Below are 12,240 nucleotides of genomic sequence, written 5' to 3' on the forward strand. Positions count from 1 at the left end.
TTTTTTAAAGAATTATCTTCTGCTCACCAAGCCTGCATTTATTTGATACAAAATACAGCAAAAGCAGTAATACTGTGAAATATTTTTACTATTTAAAATAACTGCTTTCTACTTGAATATATTTTAAAATGTAACTTATTCCTGTGATAAAAGCTGAATTTTCAGCATCATTAGAGTCTTCAGAGTCACATGATCCTTCAGAAATAATTCTAATATGCTGACTTGCTGTTCAAGAAACATTTTAATATTATTACTATTATTATTATCAATATTTAAAACACTTGAGTAAATTTTTTCAGGATTCTTTGATGAATAGAATGATCAGCATTCATCTGAAATAAAAAGCTTTTGTAACATTATGCACTGTACCATTCAAAAGCTTGTCAATTTTTTTTTTTTTTTTTGGGTGGGGGGGAATTATATAAATTAATACTTTTATTTAGCAAGAATCCTTTAAATTTATCAGAAGTGATGATAAAGACATTTATAATGTTACAAAATATTTCTATTTCAGATAAATGTTGCTTTGAAATCACAGGAATAAATTACATTTTAAAATATATTCAAAACAATAAAAATCTTACGGTTCAAAAACTTTAGACTGGTAGTGTAATATGTATTTAAAATATAATATATTTAATACACCAATTTAATATTAAAATAATGAAAAAATTGTTTGAATCAATGATTCAACGACTCACTCATAAACCTACTGGTTGAATCAGCATTTTTGAACGATTCTCTTGAATAAATGATTCATTCAATTATACATTTTTAAGTCGCTTGCAATCGACACAAACGTTATGTGGCAGTTACTTTCAAGCGCGGATTTGCTCTATTTTGGTCGCGCTACCATAGCCATCAGTGTTTATATCTGAATTATAAACTTTCATCCCAGTATTTCTGTGATAATATGAATGACTGTACGACAGAAATAATACTGTGTAGTTGAAAAGACTGTTTGTGAAGCTGTTTCTTAACCAAACATGGTAACTGCTCTCTGTGTGTCGGCGGCAGTGCAAACGCAGATTTGAATGATCCGGTAAGACAAAGATTTAATAGACACGGGAGAATCGTTGTCATTTAGAAATGAGATCATGTGGTTGTCTGAATCGAGATCGCAATCTTTTACCGATTAATCGTGCAGCTCTATTCCACAGTCATTATCGTGATAGATTTGTCATAAAAAAATGTTAAAGCTTGAACTGTACGAAATGTCATTTATCACCCATAAAGGTTATGACAGGAGTGTTTTCAAGTCTTTGTCTTCTGACTTTGATCATTTATTTCTAGATCTAGGTCTATGTCATTTAATTTCTTGTTTTCTTATAGTTAGATGATTTACAAATGCAAAGCCTGACATTTAAAACTATGCTATGAATTTACTGTATTTATAATTAGGGACCAAAAGTCTGAGAGCACTAGGGAAAATGTTTCTATTTTGCAATTGTATTATTTTTTATTGGAAATTTTAATATAATGATAATGAAAAGTATAAGTGGAAAAAAATCTACCGAAGTTTGTCAAACTTGATGATCCCCAGCATGATTTGAGAATTCAAAGAGCAACTTGTGCTTCAGTGGAAGCAAGCACTTCTGCCTTTTTGTACAAAGTCACATGTTCAGTACCACTAAATTATTATTTTTTTCTCCTCTTTTTTTATGCTCTGTGTTACTGTGCTGTGTACTGTGGCTTATTTGTCCTTACTACTATATGTTTTATGTGATATGGTGGTTGTATTTCTGAGCCCAAGACAAATTTCCCCCAGGGACAATAAAGTATACCTTAACCTTAAATTGATTATTTGTTTATCAGAATTTAATTGAGAATGCTTTTAAAATTTGAGTTAAGTTCCTGAATGTGAATAGAATTTTAATTTAGTTATTTAGAGAGAACATTGCAGTTCAAATCCGAATGTAAGGAAGTATAATTCCAATGAATTGAAATGAAAAGAAAAACTGTGAATTTTAACTAGAAGCAAAGTTCAATTTGAACATTGTTCAAAATGGATAGATGAATGAATGAAATGTCAACTGTAAAATATGTATTTAGTTATATATACATTTGTAGTCCATGTTAAAAATGTCAGTTCTATGATCGTGCTTTTTAATGTCTTATAATTTTGCCAGCACATGAAAATCCATAGTCATGTTCCTAATGCTTATTTCAAATGCAGTATTCCTGATTGCTTCCATGTCTTCCATGGTCCTACAGCTGCTCACACACTTGCAGAAATTAGATGGTCTTATCCTTCAAGCAGATGTAAGTAGAGACAAAATAAATTTTAAAAAAAACTACAGCTGGCATTTCAGCCAATATGTTCATACAAGGCAATTTTCTGGTCTTTTCTTCAAAAATAAATAAATGTTTTAAAACTCAGATAATGTTGTTTTCTTTTTTCTGTTGTGACTACTGTTATGAAAAAGTATAATACTTTTAATTTTGTAAATCTAAGAGTACGGAATGAAAAGCAGGAATTACAGTATTCCCTGTAAATAACACAGTCTAATACTGTAAAAATAAGTTATATAACAGTATAATACTGTATTTGGTAATTACAGTACAGAACTGCAAATGTTGTTTACAGCAGTAGTCCTGTAAAAATACAGAATGTGGCTGGCAACCCAGCTGCCAGTATTTTACTGTAAATTTACAATGAAAAGTTTTACAGTGTATGAATCGCTCTCCTTCACTGCTTTTATTTGCTCTCATGCTCTCAGTGAGTCTTTAAAACTAGTTTAGGCTTTAAAAATGTAACACAAACAGAAGACAATTATCTGCATATGTATCTGTACCTGTTGAAAAAATGATCTGTACAGTATTCGGATGTGTTAGTTTATATATAGCAAATATGGGTGGTTTAATTTATAAACTAGTCAATATTTGAAGTAGATCAAAACCTTTAATCAAAGTTGTCCTAAAACCTAAAACCAAAATGCGTTCTTGTCTTAGGACAACTTTGATGAACTTTTTTGATCCTCTTCAAATGTTGACTACTGTATTATAATAGAATCAATATTAATAATGTTAATTATTTATTTTTATATACTCTGTTCAAATGTTTTGGTCAGTATCAAATTGTATTTTTTATGTTTTTAATGGCTATATTTATTTGATCAAAAACTACAGTAAAAAACTGTAATATTGTAAACTTTAACTATTATTAACCATTATTATTAAACTGTAAACTTGAAATATTATTACACTTACACTAATATATATATATATATATATATATATATACAGTGTAAATCTGCAAAAATGTCAACAATTCTGTGTTTTTCTGTCAATATGGGGTGCTGTGTGTACATTAATGAGGAAAAAAAATTAACTTAAATGATTTTAGCAAATGGCTGCAATATAACAAAGAGTGAAAAATTGAAGGGGGTCTGAATACTTTCCGTACCCACTGTATATATATATATAAAATTCCTGTGATACATTTTCAAAAGCAATTATTCCAGTAATTTATTAAGCTCCAAATAATTATTCAAATTCTTAATATTTAACAGTTGTGTTGCTGGATAATTTTGTGGAGACTGTGACACATTTTTCAAAAATAAAAAAATATGTATGATCTAGAATATAAATTGTATTCAATATATCAAATAAATAATACATAAAAGCAGATGATTAAGCTTCAAACCGCACTGTGCACATTTACAATCATACATTTCTCACTTTAATTATGTTCGCTTCACAGGCATGCCATTGCATTTTAATTTTAGATATATTCATTAGAAATATTGCTTTGTTTTATGTTAAAAAATTAGCTTTTTTTTTGGCCTATTGTTCGTTGGAATTTGTTATCCTCATGTCATTATTTGTGCCCTTCCGAGTAAGACATTCTGCTTCGGGTACAGAACAAACACCAGCAGTGAGCTGGCGAGCTCTCTGACTCCACTTTATCAAGCTGTGATGAATTAATCACTAGCAATACAGATAGAGCCTTATAAGCTGGTTGAGGGCCTCTGGCCTTTCAAGAGAGGCTATTATAGAGCCCGGTGCCTTCAATCTATTGTGTTTGTGTTCTTTCTTAAACTGTGAATGTGTCTCAGGTTAGAGCAGCGTTATCGCCACCATCCAAGCCCCACACATTTCGTAATAGCATTAGATGCTTTAAGGCTTGGAGGAGAGAGGCTCATGACAGGTGAATTCAACCTGGTACAGGTCAAGGAAGCATGAGATGAATCACTTGAATTAGCAAGTGGCATATGAGTACTGCCTCTGTCGGAGCATGCTCGTGGCATGCATTAATGAGGATGAATGCAAATCTGAGCATATGAATCATTTTAGCAGTTTAACTTGGACATATTTTTTATGTCCACGCAGGAACGTCGGTGTTCCAGATCACTGCCACAGACGCCGACGATCCCACCTACGGAAACAGTGCCAAGATTGTCTACAGCATTCTCCAAGGGCAGCCTTTCTTCACCGTCGACCCCAAAACTGGTACACAAAGACCTCGCTTTTTACAAATAACCAGTTTTATGGACATTTTGAGATGCCTTCGACTGTAGAAGTCTGTACTTGAATATTTTCTGATTGTTCCTGTGAGCTTGTGCGAAGTCACCACCGGGTGAGTCATTCCACAATAATAGGCTGTAGGAAACACAGATACATTTTCTCTGTAAAACAGCTTTCAGGCACACAAAGGAACTCCCGATTTATTGCGCTACCCTATGTGGAGAATAATTGATGCGTTCTCACATTGTTGAGGGCCTTTCATACATGTTGTTTCCACCGAGACTTGAGGGGAAAAAACCCTCCCGACCAGTACCAAAATGTGTCTTTTGTCGCAGGAACTTCAGTTAAGCATTAAAAGAATATGTATGCTCTTTCGAACGGAACTCAGACTCAGGCATCTACATTGAAAATTCCAATGAATCATGCGGGAAATGTGGGAAATATCATTCTCAATTGTATCTCAGAAATAAATCAATAAACCTACATTGAGGGCGATGAATATGGATGGTTTTCTTTGGAGACTTACATGGTACACTCAATTACTCGCACAAAGCCCGGGTGGATAAACAAATCATTTTCATAATATTATCAACACATGATTGAAACGTTGAGAGCACGGCACTGTACGACCCGGGCTACACTGTTCTGTGGAGGCTTGAAAATGCCCGAACCGTGGCCTATTTGTTGTGATGTACTGCTCGCCTACAGTGTATATCCTAATTTAACGTCTTCCTTCCTCCCTCGTTTTTTCATTCTGTGCTTAGTAGCCATTTGGTTCAATTTCCACAGTGGTGGTGTTTGTTTATGTCAAGTTGAATGTGCCTGGAGGGTGTTTGTCCCAGTTTGAAAGCGCCAACCTGCAGAGTGTTTATCCCATGATAGAGCCTATTTGTTGCAGGATGAATTTGCTTGGCTTGTGTGCGTTTGAGTGTGCCAGGGTGGTGTGTGTAGATGCACGAATGTCTACATCAGCAGTGTACGAGGTAAAATGGTGAGTAGCATTCGTTCCAGCTGTTAGTGTGTGCGTGTTTTTTTTGGCAAACGCCCTGTCAGCAACAGCATGAGCTGCTGACCCAAGAGACTCAGCTTAGTACCAATACGTACTTCCATCCCTCAGATATCCGCCACGAAACTGCGCCAATTTACACAGAATTGCTTCATGGGTACTCCACTGTGCATTTATTTATTATGTGTAATTGCTCATTCAGTCTCCCTCCCGCTGGGACCCGTGGGATTGTTGCTGTCCTCCACTGAAGCAGCAAATCTCTGATGGCGGTTTGTCTTGTATTGGTGTCTTTGGCGCTAAAACTATGAGATTGGATGGACTGTAATCCCTCCGTGGTCACTCTTTCAACTCTTTTCTCATCTCTAATCCCCTGTTTGTGGCTATCATGAAGGTTTTGATGGGATTAAGAGGCCATATGATAATGTTCACATCAGGGGTTATTATCATACGGCGCCGGTTTAACATTGCAATCTTGCATATCAGTGTTGCTTGCTCATTTTGGCAGGAAGTGCCTATACCCTTAGCACTGAGAGTAGTGTGTGTGCGTGTTTGAATCACTCTCAAATAATCCAATACTCCAGTTCTAGAGAGCCTCTTTTGCTCTTGGAGAGAGATAAAGCATTGACGGAGGCTTGTCTCTTCTGCTCTGAGCATCACAGCTATAAAACTTTTCACATTTTGAGTTTATCCGTAGATATACAGTAGGTGGTATTGGGAATTCTACTCTTGAAAGTGTAGTTTGCCAAGCTACAAGCTGACAATTTAAAGGGATAGTTCACCCAAAAAATGTAAATTCTGTCATTAATTACTCACCTTCATGCCGTTTCAAACCTGTAAGACCTTTGTTCATCTTTGGAAATTAAGATATTTTTGATTAAATCTGGGCTTTCTGACCCTGCATAGACAGCAACGCAACTGACACATTCAAGGCCCAGAAAGGTAGTAAGGACATCGGTAAAATCATCAGTGGTTCAACCGTAATGTTTTGAAGCTACGAGAATACTTTCTGTGCAAAAAAGAAAGAAAAATAACAACTTTATTCAACAATTTCTTCTCTTCCGTGTCAGTCTTCGATGCGCATTCATACCATGACACATTCGTGTTGTCTTAAAGGTTTGAAACGACATGAGGGTGAGTAATTAATGACAGAAATTTCATTTTTGGGTGAACTATCCCTTTAATGTCATTTAATGAAAGCCGTATTTTCTGCTACAAAAAAAAACAATGATTTTTGAATGAACAATGTCAACAAGTGTCATAGTTTAAAAAAAAAAACTATCCTAATTTATATAACATTAATATTATAATTATACATATTGGAAAATGTGATATTTGTATAATTTACACAATTATTATTAATAATAATTGTATAATATTTAATGTTTTACTAAAACATTATTATTTTATGTATTTATTTATTTATTTTGAATAGGTTACATTATAGTTATGCCTTATATAAATCTGCTCCAACCATTTGCTCAGGAAATAGGGAATAAGACGAGGATGAAGGAAAGGCTGGAAAGCAGAACAGCTTGAGTCTGCCATGTGAACTTGCACATGATATCCCATGGTAATGTTTACTATGAAATGAGTACCAGCTGACAAGATACTGTACAACCAGGCCCCAGTGCACCAACATGGGCAACTAAGGGCTGTTTACTTTATATGAGACAGAAAGGACATTCTAGTAGAGCATGCTTGATAATTATATAAGTTCACTTAATTGTGAAGCCTTTATGTGCAATACAACATTGTGCTACTGAAAAATGTAGTCAAGTTGCTACTATTAGTTATTTATTCCCCTATCCGGAATGCTGAATCCCAGACAATTTTCAAGCAACAGCTTCTCTTTATTTATTCCTTCCCTTTCTAGCTTGTACTTATTTGAACAATGCCTAAAACTTGGTATTACGAGCACTTCCTGTGTCTGTTTGCCTCTTTAAGAAGAATTGCTTTATGTATTCCCCAATTGTAAGTCGCTTTGGATAAAAGCGTCTGCAAAATGACTAAATGTAAATGTAGTGATTTTCTGCCCTACATTTTTTTTTTTTTTTGATAATTCGATTGAAGCATCAGCAAAAGAATACCAGCATCAATACTATATAGTTACTAGAGCACTTTTATATTTATTTAATATTTTGTTAATAATTTATTTCCAGTGCCATTTTTTAGTATTCAAATGTATTTATTTATTTATTTTCAGGGTAAAATTATTAGAGGTTGTTCTTTTTATTCTAGTCTAATCTGATTTGTAGAATATGATATTTGTAGTAGAATGTGGTTTAATATAGCATAGTGGAATATGCTTGATGTGTTTTTCTTCCTACAATTACAATTACCCAAGCTACTGTTTCCACCCATCCACGTCTATGTAAAGTACAATAACTTGCATCATTGTGTCTAATCCTCTTAGCTGAGAATTACCTCTACTGCACCTTTGTGTAGTAGTTAGTTCGCCCCATTTACCGGTGGGTGATGCTTAGCCTGCGTGATGTTTTGCACTTTCACTATAAGGATGACTGTCTGTTGTTCCATAGGAAATCAAACTCTCAGTACAAAGAACAGGGCTTACCAAGTTCTGCATCAGTGTCTGGTCTTGTTTGCTTTATTTACTTTCTGTCTCTGCTTTGTGGCTACTAGCTGAATACTAAGAGCCTGTTTAACATGAACATTTTGCTTTTTTCGTTGTGTTGTCTGCTGAAATCCCCTGTCCTGGCAGGTGGTGTCTGCTCTCAATAGGCTGGGTCCAATCTCTATGACATTCTCTGGGGCTGAACACTGGTGTATGTTTATTTGTTCTGGCGGATTGAGGTATCTGTTTGCATATTTTTTCTCACTCCCACTGGTCGTGTCCATTTAAAAAGACAACATTGCATGTTCGAAAATTTAAACTGTCCATCTCACACTTTCACACATAACATGAAATTGAAATTATCTGCTAGTCATTCCCTCACAGGTCCTCTGTGCTTCTTGCCAGCATTTTGGACTTATTGTAGGTGTTGTGTGTGTATTTATATTAAGACATTCCGACATAAATATTTATACTGCCCATATATTTTATAGCATTTTTTTTCTAGTTATATGTCAGATAAAAACATGAAATGTGTATAGTTACAGACATGCTAGACATTTACTGCTTTCTACTCATCTTCCTTCCTTCCTATATAATATTACGTTTCTGTATACATTTTTAGGTCTTCTTAGGTTTTCACCAGACAAAAAGAAAAAAACAATATATGAAATCAACCACAGTTATATATCAGCAGATCATCAGGTTACATCATTTTAAAATGTCAATAAAAGAATGGGATATGTCCCACGTTAATAGCTTGGCTTGAAAATGCACACTTTTCTTTGATTTCTGGATGATGGATAACCTTGAGTGTGAAAACATCAAGGCATTTCATATATTTTTTGATGAAACTGTCAAGAAGTATCCTATATATATTCACTAACAAGTAAATAAAATGTGTCTAGTGCTATGTACTGACAGAGCTTATGCTTTTATGAAATGATGCTATTGATTTCCAGTGTTTTTAAACAACCCATGTTGGTGCACTGGGGCCTTGGTGTATCATGTCAGTTGGTGCTCATTTCTTAGAAACATTACCATGGGATCTCATGGCGTAAAGGGGCACAAATACAAGTTCACATGGCAAACGCAAGCTGTTATGCTTTCCAGCCTTTCCTTTATCCCTGTGTTATCCTCTATCTCCTGAGGGAACGGTTGGAGCAGATGGCAGCCTTTGCTTTAGAGCTGTGGAGTATGCAGGAGATGATCACCAGCATGCTTTGTGCAAGAGTGTGTGTGCACATCTGGAAAGGAAGGTTCATGCTAAGGGCTTAAACCGCATAGGAACAGTACATAGAAGTGAGAGGTCAGCACTCGCCTGCTGGTGTGTTGTCAAGCTCGAAAAGAACCTGTACCAGGTCAGAACAGGGGCAAAGCAGAGGATAACCACTCGCTGTGAGCTCACTGCCTCAATAACTAGGGGTCAAAGATCTGCAGTGTACACATGATATTCTGGACACGCACCTGTCCTGTGAACGGTGGCTCTTATTGCTGGAAATCCCATCAAATGGCTAGCGGTTTGATTTCAAGCGATGGTTCTCCTAAAAATTAATTATTTACTCACAACCTTGTCTTTTGAAAATCCATTTAGCTTTCTATCTTCTATGGAAAACAAAAGGAGGTGTTAGGCTGAATTTCCAAGCTTTGCTTTTGCATACAGTGAAACTGAATGCTGACCATGGCTATCAAGCAAGATTTTCTGTGAATAATGACTTCATTTGAGTCTGGACCTCACACAGAGATATACTGTAATATGGCTTCATAAGCCTTCAGATATAGTGCACGAGTTCTGTGGACTGCTTTTATTTTGCTTTTATGGTCCCTTTTCCTTTGTAGGAGCTTCACAGCTCTAGTCCTTCATTTTCCATGGACAAAAGTAAATGAAGAATTTGCTTTATGTGAATTGTACAGTAATTTTCAAGAGATGTTCAACCATTTTATGGGAATTTCCATAGGAAATGTTGACAAAATCAAATGTTTATTTCTTTAAAGCCAGCTTATAGATGAATAAACGGAAGCGTTTTGAATATGTGGTACATGCAATACTATTTGCAGTAGTTATAACTTTGGTCACTTTATTTTAAGGTCCAATTCTCACTATTAACAAACCGTTAACTATTACTTTTGCCTCAATAAACTCTTATTTTGCTGCTTATTAATAGTTTGTAAGGTAGTTGTTAGGTTTAGTTTATTGGGCAGGATCAAGGATGTAGAATATGGCTATGAAGAATATGAGCTTTAAAAGTGCTAATAAACAGCCAATACGTTAATAATGGGCATGCTAATAAGCCACTAGTGAGAGTTGGTCCCTATACTAAGTGTTACCATTACTTTTTTTAATTATGTTTTTAAATATTTTATTCTTACCAAGGCTAACTTTTGTAACATTATAAATGTCCTTACTGTCACTTTTGATAAATTATGACAATATTTATGTTTATCAGGCTTTTGCAGTTCCACAACCTTTTGTTTTCACTTCATTTGGAGGGTTCAAGACCTCCCTAATCTTTGTCTGCTAGGGAAATGTGGGCTGTTTTAATATTTGTACTTGAACACCATCATTTGCAGAAAATGGTAATATACTTTTGAATGTCCAATAATGGAATATGGGTTATGTAGGTCAGCGGGAACTATATTAATTCTTTCTGCCCTCTGGATCACAGGTGTCATCAGGACAGCTTTGCCGAACATGGACAGAGAAACTAGAGAGATGTACTCTGTCATCATCCAAGCCAAAGACATGGCCGGCTCTGTTGGGGGTCTGTCCGGATCCACGACAGTCAATATCTCACTGGCCGACGTCAACGACAATCCACCACGATTCCCTCAAAGTACGAGTCCCTGCTTCTCTCTGTCTCTTTCACCATGGAAAAAAAGCCTGGATTTTAGGCACGCCCCTTCTACAGAAACCATCTAATCCTTAAATCCCTTTGAATGTAATGTGAATTTATCCCAAATGGCTGAATTCGTTTAAGCTTTATTTTGTGAAAGTAAACAACTTTTATTGAGCTTGCGCAGGTTTAATCTAAATAAACCCTGCAAATTAGCTGAGCGCAAGCAACACTTTTTAATATTCGCATCAAAAGATTTTGAATGTTTAATAAAATCGCATCTGTTCTGTTTGTGTTTATCCTCCACTTCAGAGAACTATCAGCTGTACGTGCCAGAATCTGCTCAGGTAGGGAAAGCAGTTGGGAAAATCAAAGCGAACGATGAAGACCTTGGCGTCAACGCTGAGATGACATACAGAATTACCAATGAAGAAGGAGCTGCCATGTTTTCCATCTCTACAGACAGTGACAAGAGAGAAGGAGTCATCTCCCTCAGAAAGGTCTGAACTAGACGTTCCCACAAAACCAATGGGTTCAACAGTCACGTAAACTAATTTCTGCTCATTCAGCCATGCCCTGTTTTTTCCCAGGCTAAAATGTCTTTTCTGCTTCTCCCTTGATCTTTTTACTGATGTCCTTTCTAGCCTCTGGACTACGAGAAGAAGAAGGCTTACTCTTTGAACATAGAAGGTGTCAACACCCATCTGGATCCTCGTTTTTCTTACCTGGGTTCTTTCAAAGACACCACCACACTCAAGCTTATCATTGGGGATGTTGATGAAGCTCCGGTGTTTACTATGGACTACTATATCATGGATGTGTATGAAAATGCTCCAGCTGGGACAGAGGTTAGCATGGTAACTGCTAAAGACCCGGACAGCACAAGAAGCAAAGTCAGGCGAGTTTCCAAAGAGAATTATACTGGTATATGTGGTTTTGAGGCATATTTTACAGTGTCTATATATCAGTGCAAATGTCTCTGCTAGTAGTCCACAAGGGTTGTGCCCCATTCAGAATTGAATTGAGAATGTCTTTTAAATTCTAATTCAATTCCTGAATTTGACTGGCAGTAGCAAAGAGGATGCAGAATTGCAATTCAAATTGTTTAAGGAAGTACATATTCTCCCATAGCAAACTGTGGTAATAGAAAAATCTTGTTAGTCTTATTTCTAATAGCTTAATAATCAGTTCCAGAAGATTTATCTACTTTCAAGGTAAAGGAGGAATCATATGAACATTGATTTTATTTCATGCTTAGTTTTCTTACAATTTCCATACACAATGCTTTGCACCTGAAGTTGTGGTGGCCACTGAGGCCAAATGCAGAAACAGTCGAGTTATTTATAGTCTATTTATATAAGTGT

The 12,240-nt window shown here is 35.7% G+C and overlaps 1 protein-coding gene across 1 annotated transcript in view; it reads left to right on the forward strand.

Annotated features, from left to right (window-relative positions):
- The window catches only part of LOC107686063 (cadherin-18-like), a 47,564-nt gene that overhangs the window by 20,949 nt on the left and 14,375 nt on the right, over window positions 1-12,240 (forward strand). The window contains exons 4-7 of the mRNA XM_016482902.1: window positions 4,333-4,452; window positions 10,709-10,876; window positions 11,189-11,376; window positions 11,521-11,774. Of these exons, the coding sequence (XP_016338388.1) occupies window positions 4,333-4,452; window positions 10,709-10,876; window positions 11,189-11,376; window positions 11,521-11,774 (730 nt within the window). The remainder of the gene's footprint in view (window positions 1-4,332; window positions 4,453-10,708; window positions 10,877-11,188; window positions 11,377-11,520; window positions 11,775-12,240) is intronic.

The sequence above is a fragment of the Sinocyclocheilus anshuiensis genome, unplaced genomic scaffold (assembly GCF_001515605.1).
Source record: "Sinocyclocheilus anshuiensis isolate Anshui unplaced genomic scaffold, SAMN03320099.WGS_v1.1 scaffold930, whole genome shotgun sequence".
In the NCBI taxonomy this organism is placed as follows: Eukaryota; Metazoa; Chordata; class Actinopteri; order Cypriniformes; family Cyprinidae; genus Sinocyclocheilus; species Sinocyclocheilus anshuiensis.